This window comes from Liolophura sinensis, chromosome 1 (genome assembly GCF_032854445.1).
Source record: "Liolophura sinensis isolate JHLJ2023 chromosome 1, CUHK_Ljap_v2, whole genome shotgun sequence".
In the NCBI taxonomy this organism is placed as follows: Eukaryota; Metazoa; Mollusca; class Polyplacophora; order Chitonida; family Chitonidae; genus Liolophura; species Liolophura sinensis.
This window is the reverse complement of record NC_088295.1, coordinates 19,506,573-19,529,583: the sequence shown is the minus strand read 5'-3', so window position 1 is coordinate 19,529,583 and position 23,011 is coordinate 19,506,573. Positions and strand designations below refer to the sequence as shown.

The following is a 23,011-nucleotide window of genomic DNA, read 5'->3' as shown; positions in this document are numbered from 1 at the left end:
CCGTACAGCATATAGTAAAATACACAACAGTTCGCGGAAGCATAATCACATAGGCCAGCCAATAAGTAAGTCAGGGAGACAAAGTGTCCCCGGCAAGCTGGGGTGAAAGATAAGAAAACGGGGAGAAAGCACTTCGTTCAAATGAGAGCGCACAGGCATCCATATACATGCCTGTACGTTGTCTGTACAGCTGGTAGTTTATCTTCCTTTGCATTTCATGATGACTAAGTGGATTACACACTGTGAAAGTGGGTCGGGTACGCTTTGCACAGCCGAACATGTATGTAAGTAGGCCTATAATTCCACATTCTCGGACGATATGCTATAAACTATATATACATGCGCATACAAATATTGAGCATTCAATTGTAAAAGGAACAGTTTAACCTTGTGTTGCCGAATGCAAGCCTATGTACCATGTATGGAAGTTGGTTATAGTGTTACTGATAAAACAAATTCTAGAAAAATATCGCAGTTAAGAGAACTTAATAGTCTAGTATCAACACTTCCCGTATGTGTCTTTTGATATTGGATAGATCAACAGTTTGTATGAAATGGTGAATATAAGAACATGAAACCAGGAAGACAGTAGGGCAAGTTTAGGTATTCATATAGAGAGTTATATTTCCTCTTGGGCAAACGTAAATAGGTTTATTTATATATTTATTTGAATGCAAGAATATTTCATTTATACGATGGTGGCCAGCATTATGGTGGGAAGAAACCGGGCAGAGCTCGGGGGCACCCACAACCATCCGCTGGTTGTTGACAGCCATTCATAAGTCAGCAGACCTTCCTACATATGGCCAAAGAGGAAGTCAGCATGAGCTGGGCGTGAATTCACAGCGATCGCATTGGTGAGAGCATCCTGGGTCATTGCGCCGCGCAATGCTTCGGACTGTATGAAGTTCGAAACAAATTCACTGTAAGGGAACAAATAAAAAGCCATGTTTCATACACAGGAATATTCGACTTCTGAGTTTCGACACCGACATTGCTGCATGTGTATTGACACCAATTAACTTCGACTGCACATCCCTGACTTGTATTTACGTTAACAGCTATATACAACACCATGTTCTTTCACCAGTTTCGATGCCGTCTTAAACTGACTCCGCGCGTTTAATGGTTGCTTGCGCTTTGTATAGCCGTTCTAAGAGAGTGGTTTTTCAGCAATCAGCGAACAAATTCCAGGAGTTTATTTTGTGTTTTACGCCGAATATAAAGAATGAAAGAATGCATGGGGTTTAATGTCGTACTTAATAATTTTAAGCTCGCTTGTACAAAGTATACAGACACGGCCTATGTACCCTGAGCGATGGCGTCGGCGTCCAATAACTGGCAAAGGAACTTTAAACAAAAATCCTCAGCAACCTGTGGATGACCGTGGGTTCTCCGCGGGTTCTGTCCGCTTTCCTCCCATCATAATGCTGGTCCACGTCGTATAAGCGAAATATTCTAGAGTACGGCGTATAACACCAATCAAATAAAAAAATAAATAAAAAATACTGCAGGTAGTTTTACACATGTAAAACACATGAGGGGGTATTTAATCGTTGATTCAGTTGTACATATTAAATATAGTAAATTACTGAATTACTGTGTATTAAAATCACGGTTAAACAAAATGTTAGGAGTGATATCTCAAAAAGTATTGCATTTGTTGCGCTCAGGATTTGCACGCATGTACAGGTACATGGTATCTCAAAAAGTACAGCATATATATTGACCTGAAATTTTACGTGCATATAAAGCTCAATAACGCAATGGGGATGTTCCATGGCTGATACTCTGTGTGCATATTAATTACTGTAAGTTACCAAATTCATGATTTCAGTGCTTTTTGTATTGGGCTGCAGGTTTGCATTCGTGTGTTTCCTATAGACGAGCTATTTGCTAGCTGTGCTATAAGATCTATTTTCAGTCATATGACGACGACGGTAAGGTATAAGGTATACGCCATTGCCTGATATACCATATTAATGTGCTGACATATATAAAGTCGTAACCCCGTGGACGCTTGTTGGCGGGCTGCGAAACATAGGTTCGGTGGTACATACTATACGACATCCAGTTCAGATGATCTCTACTTTTGGACCTTGAATGTCATCAGTTATTACCCCATTAACAAATTTGGGACTTTTACACGGCCCATCTTTCAGCAGAAATTGTTGGTATATTGTTTTTATTGATTTGGTATTCAAGTGTATATACAAGTTGTTTATGTATACCGTTTTACATGAACACGTGTTTAGATCGTGAGCTCACGTCCATGCCATACAGTGTAACAAGAAAGGGTCTGCATCACTTGTATCCTTCCTGTAGAGAACGCGCTGTGTTGCCCATGCCTTTGTGCGAAATTTGTCAATCCTGTCACTCTACTATACCCATTCCACAGGCCTATATGTCTCCACTGTAGCCCAAGCAGAAAGGTTTCACCTTTAAATCCCCTGCTCCTTTACTATGTAGGCATATGAGTGACTGACAGAACGGCGGGCTTGCATAGCTGAGCTAATTTTTTTATCACGCAATCTAAACACAACGGTGTTTTACCGTTCAGAATCGATAATAAAGTTCCTAAAATTTATACACTAACAATATTGATCTGTTAATTTTAACAGAAAGTCTGTTGTCTGAGTGATGCTAGAATGTATTCTGCCTTTATAACCCAATGCTGTCTAATAGAATCTTTATGCTTAATTAACAAAATATTAAAAAAAAAGGTCTAACAAAAGAAAAAGCCTACAAATGAGAGAACAAGAAAAACACCTGCTGACAACAGAATATGGCGGGTCAGAGCCTGGGGTGACATAAAGACCGCTACAATAAATATTACTTTAATCGCCCCTCGTGAAGTGCATGGAAGTGGATTTTTTTTTTAGAACGGCCTTCAACACAAAGAAAACTATTGAATACATGTGTTGTGAAGAAAAAAATCCTGAAGCCTTTTTAAGCCGACGATAAATAAAGTATATTTATCTACCTATCTATTTATAGGTATAGGTCTACACCAGAATCGGCTTGTGTTTTTTGTGAGTTTATTTGAAGACAGGAATCATACTGTAATTATTCAACAACTGCATAGAACAGAAATGAAATAAGAAAAATAAAACAAAAGAAGTATCCGTACCGTACCCGTATAATTAAATACATTAATTCGTAACACAGCCCACTTAAGTGTACAAACATGAAAGAGTCGCTATCTAAATGACCATTTCCCTGCAATCTCGCCATCAGCTCAGACCCGATAACAAGCTGTCACCATTATCCAGCTCTGCAGAAAGAATGGCTCTAAGGATAGTGTGGGCTAACGGTACCTTAGTCTTCATAAAGGTACTCCAGTTAGGAGACAGAGTAGAGAGCTCTTTGGCTCACGGAGGTGAAAAACGAGTTGATCTTGTCGCTGCGTGGGAAAACTGAATTTTTGGCTTTGTGCTTGTGTTAGAGGTATGAGAAGTATCTGAAAACACAAACAACGAAATTGTTAGTATTACTTGACAAATGCTCACTAAGGTGGGTTTTATGCCATGGCAGACATTTTAGCTACGTTATACAAGTCTGCCAGTACACACACGTACTACTATGGTGCTTTGTACAATGCCAGCGATGGTCAGTTTTCATAAATCATATTCGCGTTGTTTTCGCAATGTTTTTGACATAGTATTTATTATAATATGCATTCAGACTGGCATCTAATTTTAACTCGGACGTAAGTTGACCAAAGTATATTTTATATTTCTATTCTCATTGATTCTAGCTCAAATTTGCAAATCCCTGGGGTCAATACTGCTTTCACTGATGACACAGAAGTGTGTTTTATGGTCCCCTCTTGTCCGAGTACACAAAATGATACCAGTGTTGGTTGGGGAATATTTGGACACGTCAGTCAGCAGCCTGTGTACTGGGACTATGACCCCTGTTACTATTTGTTTGTTATGTGTGAGTGAGTGCTTGAGGTTTAACATCATACTTTTGTCTGTTATGTCTCACACGAGTATATTATTAGTGTGCATATTATTGACTAGCATTGGACTGTAGAAATGCGTTTTGCTGTGTAAGTTGACCCACTGTATGTATACAAATAGTATTTATGGCAGTAAATTATTTCTTTTCAAAATATTTATAGCGTGAATTATAATTTGTTTGTACTATCTCATTTTTTTTTCAGGCAATTCTAGATCCATCCAGACACATGAAGGCAATTACCATTCACTATTTAGGTAAGATACTAACCCCTGTCACAATCTTGAGGAGGACTGCTACATGCATGCACGTCTACCTAGATACACAGCCTCGCTTTCGAAAAGGTATATAAAGAAGTCGGCTTGGCCTATCTGTTAACATTAGAGCGAGCACACTGACGCTGTCATTTTGCTGTCTTTGGCATTATTTATGCCATAGCACCTGTGTTTCCTGTAATATTTTCAGTTTAATGAGTAAAGAGATGCAGGACACAAAATGCGCAAGAAATTCTAAGGACTATTTAATATTTCAATGTTTTGTAAATAGACTAATGGCACTATGCATACATGTACATATAGGAGCCTAGTACCATTACATATAGTACGATTGCAGGTGTGTATACCAGGCTATTGAGCATTCAAACTCTTGAGCCCCTTCCAGACTATCCAACATCACTCAAGGTTTTTGGACTCAACAACATAACCATGATCCCATGTACAATAAAGCACTATGGCTTTTAAGAAAGTAAAAATAAGATACTTACAATCCAAAATAAAATTACTGCAGTGTTGTTGAGTACAATGGAGTAGAGATACATTTACAGTATTGAGTTGGTAGGCCTACATATATGAAGACATATACTGTGTATGTATGTATTTAGGCTTGTGAGTACACATCGACATGCATGTGTGTATATCTTATTTATGAGTTAATTGTGTCACCCAATGTACTTTTAACATAGAATACAAAGGTATTAAAAAAAAAAATTACATTAAGCATTTACTGACAACTATAAAGAGAGAAAGTTATCATGTATGCAACAGGATGCAACAACTTCACAAGCCCTATGTTAAGATGAGCAAAGTTTTGCCGACTCGCAGAGCTGTTTGTGTTAAGAGAATTAAACTTCACTGGATATGGCATGACATATTTTTTAAAAATAGATTGTAGGTTTAAAAAAACATTACTTTCGGAAAAGTACCTTGGTGATAAATAGCGGAACATATAAAGACCTATATATTTACTGTAGCGGTGACATTTTTATCTATACCTCAGGCTAGCACTATAAATCAACTCAAGGGTTGTCTTACCGATGGCATTTATTTTAGTATCAAAACTTTGATTTGCCCAAGAACAGAAGTATGTTGTTTTACTTTCAATACTATGAATACACCTAATGTGTCTAGTGTACCACATATGAAGAAATAGTGAAATATTAAGTTGTACTTAAAAAACTTCGTTCTAAAAACTAAACATTTGTCCAGATAAAAGGGAAAAATGCCCTGTTTGAGATCATGAACTAGCTTATTGATCATTATCTTGTGTCATTTTTTGTCTACACTAAGTACCATGGTTGTTGTATGAAAAATTCTTCACAAAATATATACTGGTGTGTGTGTGTGTGTGTTTTTTACAAAAATACACTATTTGGCTAACCTTGGTTATCAAGTCTGAATCTAGCAGCTTTACTAAAATTTTAACACCTAGGACGGATATTGCCTTGATGCCAAAAAATGTCACCAGTATTAATAAAAGATTTCTCAAGTTGTAAGTTTTTGGTAAACAAAACTGGGACAAGCATCTCCACATATATTTCTCTTTAAACCAATTCCTCCAAAATGTTGTTCCTTGCTGTCACCAAAGTTATTCTAATATGTGACTTTTCAGATTCATGTAACTTGTGGTTTATGGTGTTTTATTATATTTTTTAGTTGATGATAGGGATTGTGATCAGGTTTTTGTATTTTATATAGATTTTTTGCACCTTTTGTACTGTACACAGGTATCCTGTGTAACAACGCGTAATAAGGAACCGTAGTGAACTATGAACAGTAAAGGGTAATTTCTCTGTTAGAATATTATCCATTTCCTTCGCTCCAAGAACAGTTATGACATGGTAGACATGCACATAGAACATAGAACAACAACGTGTCACATTTACCATTGTTGAATAACCATAACATCACTTATTGAACCCCATTTATGGCAATGGCTAATTTTGATATTTAATACATATTTTAAAAGTTTTTTTATATTTCAGTGTTTAGAAGTGTGGTATTGTGACGGTAAGCAGTGGGACAGTCAGCAACCTGCAGATGGCTGTGGGTTTCCAGCGGGCTCTGCACGGTTTCCTCCCACCATAATGCTGGCTGCCATCGTATAAGTGATAAATTCTTGAGTATAGTGTAAAACACCAGTCAAATAAAATAAATAAATAACCAAGGGGTTGTATGTTTTCGCCTTGTCCATTTCTTAAAACAGGGCTCAAAACTAAATTTTTTCACTTGATAGTCCCAAAACTGATTTCTTCAGCAGTCAGCATATGGTCGTGGGTTTCTCTATGGCTCTGCCATGGTTTTCTCCCACCATAATCAAAATGCAGACAGGTGTTCATTTTGGGCCCTGTAAAAATTAGAGAGGTGGTCAGAACTGAGTGAAACATTGGTCACTGAAAAGAAACATAGGTGACTGAATGAAACATTGGTCACTGAAATGAAACATAGGTGGCTGAATGAAACATTGGTCACTGAAATGAAACAGATGGCTGAATGAAACATTGGTCACTGAAATGAAACAGAGGTGGCTGAATGAAACATTGGTCACTGAAATGAAACAGAGGTGGCTGAATGAAACATTGGTCATTGAAATAAATGTAAAGAAAGCATACATTATATGATGGACGCAGTATCAAAAAAAGAAAGGTCGCTACATGGACAGCAGGAGATAGTTATCTGCAGCCTGTTTTTTTGCTGACACAAGGATTTCACATGTGCTTTGTTTCTGTGCTGTTTCCCAAGTTGTATAGTTGTGGAATTAAAATTAGAAAAATAAAGCGATTTGACAAACGCAAAGAATGAAGTACTATGTGGACCAGATTGCTAAATACTGTGATAATTTGGAATTATTAAAATTTTGTTCTGAAATCAAACATAAGTTCTCCCTCACTGTACTAGACTGGCATTTGTGCACCTGCGCAAAGTGAAGTATTTCCTGTGTTGAGCATACGGAGTTTAGAAGTTTGAATACTGCTATTGTGTGCATGTGTTAATTTTAGTCGTTAGTCCAAAACGACTATTTGGGTGAGACTTGGTCAGACATGCTTCAGATCTTGAATTTCTTTATGCGAACACTAATTAAAGGACAACATATCACACTTCTTTAGGGCTTTCTGGTAATCATGTATGATCTCAGAGGAAGAGGGGAGGATGTGGTTACATTAATGTGCAAGTTGCATGTAAAAGTCATCTTCTGCAAGAAGATTCAAATACAATCTAACATTTACTGCCAAAAAAAAGGGCTCTGCAACAACTAAGTATAGGTTCAAGTTCAACACCACTTATCAATAAAATAAATAGAAAATAATCATCAGTACCTGGCCACTCATTTGGTGATGCCATGTTGCTATGTTACAGCTATCAAGAGTGACATCACAAAACCTAGGAGCTCTCCTGTACCAGTGGTATTAAACAATGTGACACTGAGAAAATACAAAAACGCCTTGTTCAAAACCAAAGAATATCAGCTCTGTTCCGTGTTCAAAGGGCCAATGTTTGTTTTACTTTGGCGCTCAGTCAGGGTGATGTTTGTGGACACAGCAGACTCTTTCATTCAGATTTTGGGAAGATACTTTTCATAATAAATCTGACTTTTCCATGGAGAAATAATGCAAAGTCACAATATTTTTCTTCAAGCAATGACTCTGTGGAGGCGGTTTTCTTGCCAGCTCACCCTGACAAGTTACTGCCGTATCCTGCCCAACATGTACACATTGTGACACGGGCAGCTGTTCTCAGTTCCCTTGTCATAAATGTGGGGCCCAAAATTTATCAGTTTAACGCTTAAACTAAATGCAAAATCCAATTTATTGCATTGATATCTGTCCATCCACTATAAGAAACCACACTGACAATTGAGAGCTGATAGGTTTTTGATGTGACAGCCAATTATCAGGTGACGTTTCAGCGCTAGTCATCAGCCAAGTTCATAAGGGCTTCTACAACAGGGCTACTCTGAGTGAATTGTCCGTCAGTGCCATATCCCCAGTGCTGAACTTCATCTTCTCAGCTTTCTGAACTTCATAGAATTTTTTACATATTTTTCCTTGAAAACCATGCCCTAGATGTATATCATTTCTTCTATGTATATATAGTGGTAGACTTTATGTACACTTTATTTAAATAAATTTACACTGGCTGGCCTCAACTAACACCTGGGTTATAAAGCTTTGGTTGAGTAGATTTCCTACTGAAATATCATTTCATTTTCATACTTTACATAAAACACATATTGTAGTTGAGTACAACTTTTATACTTGGGTTTCCCCCAGGCTCTGCCCTTTTTCCTCCCACCATATAAGTGAAATATTCTTCAGTACAGCGTAAAACACCAATCAGATAAATTTATAGTTGGGCTATAAAAGGTAGCTCAGTTGATGGAGTGTCCACTTCGGGAGCTGTAGATCCATGGTTGATCCTGGATCGGGTCACACCTAAGACCTTAAGAGAGAAAAGTTGTAACTTCCTTTCTTGGCGGTAAGCATTAAGGGGATAGTGCAATGACTGGTCAACCTGTGTCAGTATAATTGCTCGAGCGGGGCAGCTTACTTGCCTTCTGTAAGTCATTTCAGTGAAGTAGCACTAGATAAAAGAGCAGTTGAAATCTGTCCTACAACAAGGAGGCACATTACAAGTCCACACACTCTAAGCACTCGTGTTCACCTCCAAGCACTAACTCCCTTACTAAAAAAGGCACATGTGAATTGCTGAATACAGTTTTTGAAATGTGACTCACATTTTGCTTTGCTTTTAACCAACTGACTGCCTCGATACATGAGGTGCAGTGTAGATTTCTGCCTTGAGATACATGAGGTGCAGTGTAGATTTCTGCTTTGAGCTACATGAGGTGCAGTGTAGATTTCTGCCTTGAGATACATGAGGTGCAGTGTAGATTTCTGCCTTGGGTACAGTAAGCGTCCCCTAATATGATGTTCTTGTGACCAGTGGCACAGTCTGATCATTCCTTAAAGCCCACTTATCTTCCAGAAGTATGGTGTGCATATAAACACATCTTGTGTGGAGAAATAAGTAATTTAACAAAGATCAGTTGTTAACACCAGGCATTTCGTTTTCTTTCACCCATAAAACTGACAACCATCATATAAGTGAAAAATTCATGGCGTTAAACCAAAATCAGTTGTTAAAACAAATATATCGGCAAAATACATGATCAACTTAATGGTCAATTCCTGGTGTTTTTTTCTTTGCAGATACTAATCATGGATGCCAGAAAAGCAAGTGGATCATACCTGCCTCTAAAGAACACAGCTCGGAAAAGTGTACCAGGGACTTTCAATCGGTGTTATTTGGATAGTTTACCACAAACTCCTCTTCTTCCGGATATCATGGAAATCTCTCAAAAAGATGGTGAATTGCCTCATACCTTACCAGAGCAACTTCAGAAAAATTATGAAAGAGATATTCAAATGGACACAAGAGAGGCAAGGATAGGAAACAGTCAAGATGGTTTAAGTGGTAATGAAAAGTGTTCTGCAGAGAAGACGGTAAAGGGAAAGAATCTTGCAGTGAAAACCTCCAAATCTGTAGTGCATGTGAAAAGTTCCATTGTGTCAAACATTGTGTCAGGAGCACATGTTGGTAAAAATTCCGGCTTGCAGTCCACTGTGTCAGCTGTGAAAGACTGTTTGAGGGCTGACAAGGAAAATCATCAGACAGAAAATCAACAGTCAAAGACTGCATTCACTCATAATAACACATTTTCTCTTCCTGTTAGGCTAAAAACAAGTGAGAGAGGGAACGTATTGAAAAACACTGCTACAAAATCTCAATGTGACAAGGTCTCACTACAAGGTAATTGTAGTGGTGTTCGAATTGACAGAAATTCTGTTGTGCAACTGGAGAAATTAAAAACAGGACTGAACAACTCCTCAGATTACAGTAATGAAAGTGGTACTCAAGTGAATTCTGGTCTTAGCAGAACTATGAATGAAATGAATAAGAAAAATCCTGGCAAGAATTTAATGGACAAAACACCCAGCCATGGATTACATAGGAATGTTTTGCACAGTAAGCAAAAACAGTGTGATGAGAAACCAAAAGAGAGTGGTTTTCATGAGTTCGTGAAGAAGGATTTCCATGAAAGTGATCTGTCGGGTGATACCATTCGAAAGAAGAAAAGTAAGGGGAGCAAGGAAATGAGCAAAACAGAGACTGCATTATCGAACGGAGATAGTGGGATGAGAACAGAACATTCTGAAAAAAAAGATGAGAAAGCTAAGAGAAAGAAGCGTACTAGTGAACCAGACCAATGCAGAGATAGCTGTGAACTCTTACCTGATGCTAAGAGGAAAAAGCAACATTCTGAAAGGGAAGAGAAGGATATTTCATCAGATAATTCAGTGGGAATAGTTCAACAAAAGTCAGTGTCAAATGGAAAAAAAAGTGACAAAAATATCCAGTCTGCTGTTTTGCAGGCAAGTGAGAAAAGAATGGAATCTGGTGAGATTCCTCACTGTGATGATCTCATTTCCAAAAGTGCGAGTATTGTCATTGAAAAAGATCACCAAAGCTTGACTGAATCACACAAACATGAAGCAAACTCATCTATGGAAGGTACTTGTAAACATAAAGAACTAGAGTCATCTGGTCAGCACAAAAAAGGATCTTCATGTACTAGTTCATCAGAACAAGATGTACAAGAAAAGACTAACAGGAGTAAGAAACACTCTGGGAATGGGAAACACAAGTCATCTGATAAGAAAAACTCCGAGAAAGGAGAAATGAACGAACAGCAGGCAACATTTAGGAGGCAAGATTTAGGAGGTACCACGAAGACCATCAAGAGGAAATTAGAAGTAAATGAGTTGAAGAGTGAACAAAAACACACATCGGATGGCAGTGGTGCTAAATGGAAGAAGATGACTGGGTCACCTAGCTACAAGAGTGATAAACCTGAGATTGGCAGTGTAATCAAGAAGAGGCCAGAAATTCCAAGTCAGAAACATGACACAGAAAAAGGCAACATGAAATGCAGTAAGGAGAGACATAAGTCAGTCACTGAGTCAGTGAGCAGCGAGGAAGAGGTACCTCGGACAAATGGTATAAGTTCATCCAAGGCCAAAAAGGAATCTAGTGAATCAACCATTCGTAGTAAAATGTCCACTGAAGTCAAAAGGCAAAAACACCTGAGTGAATCAAACATTCGGCAAGTTGATTCATTGGAGATCTCAAAGGAAATGAGTACAGAAAACATGTCAAAGACGGAACCAAATTCCTCTATCAACACAAAGCCTGGCAAGCAGAAACAGGAGAGTAAATGTGGGGAAACTACATCTACTACCAAGCGAAAAATGTACTCGAGCGCTCCTCATACCAAAAAACTGGATTCAGCAGGCAAGTCTAATGCAGAAGATACTTCTAAAGAAAAGAGGATAAATCATTCAATAGAATCTGGAGATACTCAAGGGACCAAGAAGATAAATCACAGAAGAAAATGTTCAGATGAGACAGGGACCAAGAGAGTAGATAAACAGAGGGTATCTACAGATGAGACAAGAGACAGATGGATAGGTAACGGAACTGAATCTCAAGATATGCCAGGAGCAAAAACCAAAGATCATAGAAATGAATCTCAAGGTAAGCCAGGAACCATGAAGATAGATCTTAGAAGTGAATGTCAAGATATGCCGGGAACCAAGAGGATAGATCAAAGAAATAAATCTCAAGATATGTCAAGAACCAAAAGGACAGATCATAGATGTGAATCTCGCAGTACTTCTGGGACTAAGAGGATAGATCATAGAATTGAATCTCAAGATATGCCAGGAACCAAGAGGATAGATCATAGGAGTGAATCTCAATATACTCCAGGAACCAAGAGGATAGCTCATAGGAGTGAATCTCAATATACTCCAGGAACCAAGAGGATTGATCATAGGAGTGAATCTCAATATACTCCAGGAACCAAGAGGATTGATCATAGGAGTGAATCTCAATATACTCTAGGAACCAAGAGGATAGATCATAGGAGTGAATCTCAATATACTCCAGGAACCAAGAGGATAGATCATGGGAGTGAATCTCAATATACTCCAGGAACCAAGAGGATAGATCATAGGAGTGAATCTCAATATACTCCAGGAACCAAGAGGATAGATCATGGGAGTGAATCTCAATATACTCCAGGAACCAAGAGGATAGATCATGGGAGTGAATCTCAATATATTCCAGGAACCAAGAGGATAGATCATGGGAGTGAATCTCAATATACTCCAGGAACCAAGAAGATAGATCATAGGAGTGAATCTCAGTATACTCCAGGAACCAAGAGGATTGATCATAATGATGATTCTCAAATCATGCCTGGAACCAAGAGGATAAATGATAAAGGTGAATCTCTAGATACTCCAGAGACTAAGAGGATAGATCATAGGAATGAATCTCAAGATGTGCCGGGAATCAAAAAGATAGATCATAGAAGTGAATCTCAAGATAAGCCAGGAACCAAGAAGATAGATGATAGGAGTGAATCTCAAGATGCACATATGACGAAGAGGATAGATCATAGAAGTGAATCTCATGATACACCTGGCACCAAGAGGATGGAACATAAAAGTGAATCTCAAGATACTCCAGCGACCAATAGGACAGATCATAGATGTGAATCTCGCGATACTCCAGGAACCAAGAGGTTAGATCATAGAAGTGAATCTCAAGATAAGCCAGGAACCAACAGGATAGATTTTGGGAGTGAATCTCAAGGTACATATGTGACCAAGATGATTAATGGTGGAAGTGATTCCCAAGATACCCCAGGGACCAAGACGATACATCATAGAAGTGAATCTCAAGATACACCTGGGACCAAGAGGTTAGATCATAGAAGTGAATCTCAAGATACACCTGGGACCAAGAGGATAGAACATAGAAGTGAATCTCAAAATAAAACAAGAAACAAGGGGACACATCACAGGGGTGAATCTACAGCTACAAAAGGGGAAAGGATAGATCTTAAGAATGAGTCACAAGCCAAACCCAGAAACAAGAGGATAGATGGTAGAAGTAAACCACATAAGTCAGCAGACAAGAGGGTAAATCATAAGAGTGAATCTCAGACATGCAGAGAAGGGTCTGGATTATTAGATTCCTCCAAGACAGCTAAGCAGAAAGGAAGAAGCCAGAAAGGCATCCAGGTTGAGGGATCAACTGATCCACCGGCTAAAGGAATGACTTCATCAAAAGGTACATGTAAAAGCCAAAACTCATGGAAGCGTATGAGTGAAACTAACACCACGGAACTTCCCTCATCAGATTGTCGTATGGACATTGTAAAGGAAAAGGGCAATCCCAAGTCATCTAACCGGAGACCTGGTTTGTTTCAAAACCATATAAACTTTACAAAGAATTTATATGAAAGGAAAAGCCAATTGACAACTGACGCATTGACAGAAATTACAGGGAAATCAGAAGGAAGTAGTTTATCTGTGACAGAAAGTTTTGGGACTGAGGATGATGGTTTAAACAATGACCAGGAGAGTGTTTTTATGGATACCACTTTAACAAACAATTGTCAGAGCAAAACGCAAAGCTCAGACGTTACTGTCCTGGACCAAACTGTGGGAAGAAATAATAGCAACTTGTCACATGACAAATGTGACAGAGCGAACCAAGCACAAAACGTTCTCTCATCAAATAACACTGAAATAAATCAAAGTCTGAAGACAATGGATAATGAGCAGTGGGTTAGAAAGAAAAAGTCTTCCAGTGAGATGAATTCATTGAATAAAAGCAGCAGTGAAGTTAAAAATGGACAACCAGTTCAGGGTGGGAAACAAAGGAAGGACATATGTGAAGAGCAAGACCAAGTCAGTGTCGTGATGGACTTGCATGGAAAGGATGAACAACTAGCCGAAAATGGCTCAACAGTTCCTTCTGACAAGCTCAGGATCTATGAGAAAACATTGCCTTCTGGTGCAACCTGGGAAGACCTGGTCCCACAGATGACACAGAAAGGCCCTGACCAAAAAGACAAGGGACATCCAGCTGAAATCTGTTCAGGAGTTCATCATGATAAGGTCAGCAACCTCAAAAATCCTTCTGGTCAACCTGTGAGTACATGGAGTAGAAGCATCTCCCTAGACAGTGAAGTTCACACAAAACCAAGAGAGAGAAGAAGAATGGGGTCAGCAGATGCCTCTAAGCTATCCCATACTACTTTAAGAGATAAAATGAAGAAGAAGTATTCTGCATTTTGTGGAATTCGCAATCAGAAAGTCAAGCAAGCAAGACATGTGACGAGGCATATTCCTCCTCATGATAAATTAGAAGACAGCTTAGACGAGAGCTCACCTGGTAGTCCAGGTGATAGACTGTTCATCGCAACAGATGAGGAATGTGACAACAGTGTTCCAGACACACAACTAGCCTTTGGAAATAATGAACTTGATCCTGTACAGAAATCCCATGTAAGCAAAGGTGGAGAGCAACAATCTTCAGATAAGTTAGCTGAAATCTCTGCAAATGGCAACAGCGATAAAGAGGATGGTAGGCAGAGCATTCTTGTTTCCTGTTCCAATGAAAAGAGTGGTCCTTCCAGTAGGTCGTCATCCTCCATACAGAACATAGAAAAGGCACACCAAAGCAGCAAAATGTCTCTTTTGGTAGAGCCATGTGATGGTCAAGCCGAGATTCAGCAACCAAAAGTGAGGAAGCCAGAACCACTTAACCTTTTTGAGAGGTTGCTCAGTGAAGGGTTTCCTGATGAGTATGCAATGCAACAAGAAGGGCTCAAGTCCCAGTCCAGTAAGACAAGAGTTGTTACTAACCCCAACACCTCCAAGGTACAGGCACAAGGGGACTTTGGTAGAAATACTCAGCATAAAAGGAAAAAAGTCTTGAATAGCAGCCAAGCAAAGGAACTTTTTCCTGCACATCAAGCATCTGTTAGTAGTGATGTGAATACATCAAGTTATAGATCTGAATCCAGTGTTTCTGCTACCCCCTCAGTTAGTGATGACAAACTCCTTGTTGCTAATAAAGGTGGTAGTCCTGGTGAAGCAAGTCCCCAGCAACCTGGTGGATGTCCAGAATGTTTGCCCCCCAGTGACAAAGGGGGTAATGTCATGGAATGTTCAAAGACTCATCGCTTGTCAAGTGACTCTAATCGCAGTATTCAGCTTCACGAAGACATTATACCAAGTGAAGGCATTGTGAATTCGTTCACTGTAAACAACAGCACCGATGAAGTTGTTAGTGATACTTCAAATAATGCTTCAAGTTTTCCAATGGAGGATCTGACAAACAGTGGTGGTAATGATGACCATGAAACACGTGGAGGTCATAGTTCAGGTGATGTCTGTGGATCATATAATTCCAGTCAAACTCAGAACTACGCAAGTTTTGCTGTTGGAAAAAGAATGACCAATAGCAGTCAAGAAACACATTTAAGCACTCTGAGAGAATTCATTGAGGAAAACGCTATGGGAAGAGTTAGCAAAAGAGAAGAGGATAATAGTAATGAACTGCATGTCACAAAATTTGTGAAAATAGAGCCTGGTATTTGCAGTGAATCTACCACATCCCATGAGCTACACACTGAAACTGGCAGAAGTGTGAGGCAAGGCAGTGAACATCCGGACCAGGACAGAACAGGAGAGACAAGTGCAAGCATTAGCTCTATAGGTGCTCACTTCAACCTTCCTGTTGAGCCAGTAATAAGATCAGCTGAGCGGATTGTAACTGGCATCACAGGAAAACAGTCCCATCATCAAATCTCCCCGTTCTCAAAAACCAGATGTTGGCACATACCACAAGCAGAAGAGCCACCTTCTGACTTCAGGTCCACAGCTGAAGGCAGCAGTTCAAATAGAAAGACTAGTGAGCAAGTAGTACGTTTTCATGTAGAACTTGAATCTGATCAACAGAGGAGTGCTGACACTGATTGTTCAGAGCAAAGGGGCAGTACAAATATGTCACCAGAAAGGGGCAGTACAAATATGTCACCAGAAAGGGGCAGTACAAATATGTCACCAGAAAGGGGCAGTACAAATATGTCACCAGAAAGGGGCAGTACAAGTATCTCACCAGAAAGGGGCAGTACAAGTATCTCAGCAGAAAGGGGCAGTACAAGTATCTCACCAGAAAGGTTCAGTACAAGTATCTCAGCAGAAAGGGGCAGTACAAACATGTCACCAGAAAGGGGCAGTACAAGTATCTCACTAGAAAGGGGCAGTACAAGTATCTCAGCAGAAAGGGGCAGTACAAATATGTCACCAGAAAGGGGCAGTACAAGTATCTCACCAGAAAGGGGCAGTACAGATATCTCACTAGAAAGGGGCAGTATAAATATCTCAGCAGAAAGGGGCAGTACAAATATCTCAGCAGAAAGAGGCAATACAAATATCTCAGCAGAAAGAGGCAGCAACCTGCTAGGGGAGACGAACCACAGAAGTGGTCTTACACATCCAAGAGAACCAAATGGACAGCATGCGCATGAAGAAGCTGTGGAAGTAAACCCTAGGGATCGTTGGAAGAGAACTTGTATACCTGTTACTCACTGCAAGATTACAACAAAGGGAACTTTGTTAACATCAAGCGGGGTTGTCTGGCCACAGCTCTTTTTTGTTCCCGGGAACAGGTGCATCTGTTGCATAACATGTTGTCAGTGGATGAACCCCCTGGACTTTTTGCTTCATTATGATATGTTGCCACCCGGTGTAGAGATCCAGCCACTACTTTCTTTGTCAAAGCATGAGATACAGCCATATGGAAAGCTGTCTAAAGAGCAAAAACTTCTTTGGGATCAATTCTGTTGTGATTTAAAGAATGCAAAGGAACGGTAAGTTTTGTAAGTTTACTTAATCTGTAAACTGTCCAACTTGCTTAATATGCACTCTGAACTCACAGAGACAAACCCATGTTTTTTTGGTTGGCCAAAATATTGAAAAAGTGCCTTAATTTGTCATATGTAGATTATTAATGTCAGAATAACAAGGAAATTGTGAATTAGAGTGCCCATGCATTATTAAGATAGCCCTGGATATTTACCCACTTGAGTTCAGTATTAAAATCTGTAGATTTACTGTACATATACAATGCAAGAAAGACAAATGCTGGTTAAAGCAGTTTTTGATTGATTTGATTTCTACACATTTGAATATTGTTTAAAGCTTTGCTGTTTCTGCTGATGTGTTTGTGTTTTCTCTTATGCATTGTTTTTTGTTTTAGTTGGGCAGTGAATAAGGAACCTGAGCCACCTGCAGCTTGGCACATCGCACAAGCACAAGCCAAACAAACACTACCCTGTGTGGCCACTAGTGGGCATGTACAAGTAGAGGTGCCTGGTCAGCAGTCTCCACAGGAATGTAGGGATGACCCATCTACCAGACCCCATGATTCACTGTTTGAGGGAAGTGTAGCCTTGTGGCCTACGGATGACCAGTTTTCCAGTGAACGCCTGCAGAACATGTCCAGTGTAGGAATGTCTGGTATCACCCCCCAGGCAACCCCTCAAACCTCTGTGTCTAAGGGTCCAGTTGCCTTACAGAAACTTGTCTCTTCAAACAGGCCTGGCATCCCACTCCAGAGACAGGCTTCAGGAACACTTTCCCGTGGTGTGTCTGCAATACAGGAGCGTGCCCCTGCTGTCAGTGCCCAAGGTTCAGCTGAGAACAGATCTTGCAGACTTACATCAGCAGTAGGAACAGACCCAGCACCATTGTACCAACAACCTGTACCAGATCAGTTTCAAGGTTGTCATCCCATTGCCCAAAGACATAATGAGATTCAGATGAGAGACCTCTGCCCAGTTAGGCTGAAACAGATGTCTTTAAGTCAGCACTCCAATGCTGTATGGCCAAACCCTACTCCATCAGGCCTGAACTATGCTGCATCGTTTCAGACTCTTCCGCTGACTGGTCAGAACCCTGACCCATCATCAGAGCACCTTCCATTGTCATTTCAGAACCATGGTGCATCATTACAGAACCTTCCAATGTCTGGTCAGAACCCTGACATACCATCACAGAACCATGCATTGTCAAGGCGCAACCATGTTGCATCATTACAGAATCATATGACACAATACAACCATACTAGATTAAATATGAACTATACTGCATCATTTCCTCACCAATATCATATCACACCACTGAGAAACCAGACCTCAGTAGTTCTCGAAAATGCTTCACAAAACCATCCTTCTGCCCATTCTCCAGCAGCAGATGACCAAACACCAGTGATGCTTCATTCTGTGACTAACTTTGATGCTTTGGGACATAACCATTCTTCATCTGTGAGGAACAATATATCTTCATCAGCACACCAGAATTCTTCTGTACAGGCTTGCAATTCTGGGTCTAAGAACTGTACTTTGTCTGTTGTGAGAGAGAATCGGATATCAGCTGAGCAGAGTACAGTGGCGAATCGTGTTTTATCAAAGCAGAATTCTACCTCATCACTGAGTCCCACATCTGCTACACAGACGAATCGAACTTCTCTGATGCAGAATTCTCTGTCCGCTCAACAGAATTATTTAGTGGAGAGTCCTACGTCACCAATACAGAAACCCACCTCATCATTACAGAAACCCACCTCATCAATGCAGAATGAGATGGGAGCAGCAAAGCATGTTTTTGATCAAAAAAGAAGCCCAGCCCAGGGTACTGGCTCTGTTTTGTGTGCTCAGACTGTAGCTACCAGAAACACAAGCCCAGCCCAGGATACCGGCCCTGTTTTGTGTGCTCATACTGTAGCTGCCAGGAACAGATGCCCAGCCCAGGATACTGACCCTATTTTGTGTGCTCAGACTGTAGCTGCCAGGAAGAAGAACCTATCTGCTGACCATGTAATGCTGTCATCACCAGACAACTTGTCACGGATTCACAGACGATTGTCTGGACAGAATTGTGGGTCTGTACCTCAGAACAAAGCCTCAGCAATGCAGAGTTGTTCTTCATCTGCTGAGAATGTGACTATGAACAATTATTCAACAGGGAACCCTACTGTAATAGAACATAACCAAGGGTCTAAGAACTATAAACCAAGATCATCCTGCGTGATCACTAATCCTCAACTGCTGGCAAATGAATCACGGACCTCTGATAGCCCGAGAGTGCATGGCAGGGATACAGCGCATAACAACGCTCAATCATTACTGTATGAGTCGCCAGAAACACAGAACTCTGCAGGTATGTCACTCCTTGATCCTGTATATGGACATATGTCGCTGTGCACTGACTTACAGCTCAAGCTACATTTTAGATCTGCTTAAAGCAAAAACGATATGGGTACTGAATGGCAAGAGAAATGCAAGCCTGTATCCAGTCTCCTGTCAAACCATAGTTCCACTAATCACTTACTTATTCAAAGAAAGTGTCAATTTGAAAGTGGCTGTTGAAATTGCATTAGAAGAGTTCCCAATTGACTGCAGTCTTTTAAAGGAAAATATCACCACAGTGGAAAGTTAGACTGCAGTGTTCAACCTTACCCTCCCCCCCCCCCCAAATGCCCATCTCCCTCTTTTTAAGCTTGCACATGGGTGAAGTATGTTGTCCCATGAAATTAGGTTGCTGTATATTATTTTGTATGTATAATATTCTTGTATCATAAACATGTGGGGGCCTCCGTGGCTCAGTTGGTTACCTCGCTAGCGCAGCGTAATGACCCAGGAGTCTCTCACCAATGCAGTTGCTGTGAGTTCAAGTCCAGCTCATGCTGGCTTCCTTTCTGGCCGTATGTGGGAAGGTCTGCCAGGAACCTGCGGATGGTCGTGGGTTTCCCCCGGGCTCTGCTCGGTTTCCACCCACCATAATGCTGGCCGCAGTCGTATAAGTGAAATATTCTTGAGTACGGCGTAAAACACCAATCAAATAAATAAATAAATAACCTAAACATGTGTTGCATATGAGGGATTTAATATGTCTTGTAAGTAATGGAAGTTACAGTGATACGGCTGTCTACAGGAGGGAAGGCAACTCTGGAGCAGGTGCTTGACCTGGACTCTCCAGACATTGTTAATGATTCCTGTGTGAAGGAGAGCAGAGGACCATCCCACAGCAAGTCTGGCCAGGGCCAGATAACCTCACCACAGCTCTCCAACACAGGTGGTGTCAATGATAATAGTAACGGTGGGTTTTAGCCTTCTTGTATTAATCAGAAGGGTGTTTCGTCAGCAGTAATGTTACTCTTCTTTCACAGCTTGCATCAACTCATCCCACTAGAGGTGCTGAACACACTTGTACCGTATTTCACCTAAAGTGAAATATTTTTCAAATGACACATTTTGCTTGATTCCGAATTATTCATCCACCTTATATGGACATTTAAAAGTTTTTATGAAATTTAATTAATGTTTTACAAGTATCAGAAAAAAATTAAGGCCTTTATTTTTCTTTTAAAAGTGGATTTTAATCAACCAAACTTGAGGTGAAATACAGTATGTATTTGTTTGACTGGAGTTTGCCACCATACTCAAGAATATTTCACTGTAATATCTGACATCAGTCAGGTTTATGGTTGTAGTGAACAGGGCAGAGCCTGGAGAAAACCACTACCTTTAACTAGATACCCTGACTTAATACACAAGCGACACTGGGTGATGAATTTTGATTGGCTGTGGCAGGAGTGAGGCCATAGCCAAATCTATTAGGCTGTGGAAGTACTTGTATGTTAGGTCATCAGTATCATAATGGTTAATTATGCACATTGTGCATCCACTTTGTATTTAGTCCCTTCATCTAACCCTCCCTTTTTTTAAGTTCTGGTTTTCTGCCTTTTCCTTTTCAATTTTAGTAGCTGTAATTTTGGCCACACTTACATACACTTTACACCACAGAGGTCAACAACTATTCGGGGGTTTCTGCAACTACAAGTTTCTGCAACACTTACATACACCTTACACCGCAGAGGTCAACAACTATTCAGGGGTTTCTGCCACACTTACATACACCTTACACCGCAGAGGTCAACAACTATTCAGGGGTTTCTGCCACACTTACATACACCTTACACCACAGAGGTCAACATCTATTCGGGGGTTTCTGCAACTACAAGTTTCTGCCACACTTACATACACCTTACACCACAGAGGTCAACATCTATTCAGGGATTTCTGCAACTACAAGTTTCTGCCACACCTACATACACCTTACACCATAGAGGTCAACATCTATTCGGGGGTTTCTGCAACTACGAGTTTCTGCCACACTTACATACACCTTACACCACAGAGGTCAACATCTATTCGGGGATTTCTGCAACTACAAGTTTCTGCCACACTTACATACACCTTACACCGCAGAGGTCAACAGCTATTCAGGGGTTTCTGCCACACTTACATACACCTTACACGACAGAGGTCAACAACTATTCAGGGGTTTCTGCCACACTTACGTACACCTTACACGGCAGAGGTCAACAACTATTCAGGGGTTTTGGCAACTACAAGTTTCTGCCACACTTACATACACCTTACCCGGCAGAGGTCAACAACTATTCAGGGGTTTTGGCAACTACAAATTTCTGTGACACTTGGATACACCTTACACGGCAGAGGTCAACAACTATTCAGGGGTTTCTGCAACTACAAGTTTCTGCCACACTTACATACACCTTACACGGCAGTGGTTAACAACTATTGAGGGGTTTCTACAACTACAAGTTTCTGCCACACTTACATACACCTTTTTTGTTCTAGATTATCTTCTGTCAGGTATGAAGTATATTTTCTTTGGTTCTGCTTTTGTGTTGTCAGATACACTACGTATTTTGATGTGGTCACAGAGATGTCATAACAGAATTTTGAGGAGCCTTTGCACAGAGAGAAATACTCAGAAAGGTAAGAGTGAGTTTCAAAATTTGCAAGGTGATTTAATTTAAAAAGGCTCAATTTCATAATTAAATTTGTACATCGAAAAGGGAAAATGTTTCGATATGAAGTGAAGTGAATATTGTTTTTATGTTAAAACAGATGCAAATATACAACATCCTTGACATATGCAAAATGTCCATGTCATCTGGCTCTCAGGTGCCTCTTTAAGTGCATTGCCAACGTTAAAAGATTTATTTATTTATTTATTTTATTGATGTTTTATGCCGTGCTCAAGAATATTTCACTTATACGATGGCGGTCAGCATTATGGTGGGTGGAAACCGGGCAGAGCCCGGGGGAAACCCACAACCATCCGCAAGTTCCTGGCAGACCTTCCCACGTACAGCCAGAGAGGAAGCCAGCATGAGCTGGACTTGAACTCACAGCGACTGCAATGGTGGGAGACTCCTGGGTCATTACGCTGTGCTAGCGCTCTAACCAACTGAGCCACGGAGGCCCCCAACGTTAAAAGATATGATGTGAAAGATTTGACTGGCGGCGAGGTAGACATACTGAGTGACTTTAATGATAGATCTTTTTTGTCACAGCTAACTAAGTACCCTGTATCGACTATTGGTTTTATGGAAAAATTGCCACTTCACATCGAGTACATGTGCTTGTGTCTACATATACTTGTGGCTTTATTTAACAGAAGAGATTAAGAAGTTAAAACTTCAACTGTTGGATGAAATCCGAGAAAAGGACTGAGCTACAGTCTAGTGTGACATCACTATTAGGTAAGGTTAATCTGTGAACTACAAACTCTTGTGTCCTCCCTTGAAGTCTTATACTATGGCGCATCAAGAGCGTATTACGCCTAAAGTAAGACGGGCCTAAGCTCTGTAGCCCTGTGTTCAATTCTGCCTTGTGATAGTGATGTATGGGCAATCTGGTAATGTAGTACTTATGTATTATGAGAGAACAATGACCAGTCCAGCTTGGACCC

The 23,011-nt window shown here is 40.3% G+C and overlaps 1 protein-coding gene across 3 annotated transcripts; it reads left to right on the top strand.

Moving 5' to 3' along the window:
* The first annotated feature begins 110 nt into the window (after window positions 1-110).
* LOC135475675 (mucin-4-like) lies at window positions 111-22,945 on the top strand. Of its 3 annotated transcripts, none has more exons than XM_064755616.1 (6): window positions 111-284; window positions 4,169-4,220; window positions 9,449-17,034; window positions 17,424-19,384; window positions 21,949-22,032; window positions 22,718-22,945. In XM_064755616.1, the coding sequence occupies exons 3-6, from the start codon at window positions 9,458-9,460 to the stop codon at window positions 22,771-22,773; spliced, it is 9,678 nt and encodes a 3,225-aa protein (XP_064611686.1). In that variant the 5' UTR covers window positions 111-284; window positions 4,169-4,220; window positions 9,449-9,457; the 3' UTR covers window positions 22,774-22,945. The 3 variants fall into 3 exon arrangements, with proteins under 3 accessions (XP_064611686.1, XP_064611678.1, XP_064611693.1); XM_064755623.1 differs by lacking the exon at window positions 111-284 and adding an exon at window positions 3,419-3,447; XM_064755608.1 differs by lacking the exon at window positions 4,169-4,220.
* Window positions 22,946-23,011: the final 66 nt, after the last annotated feature.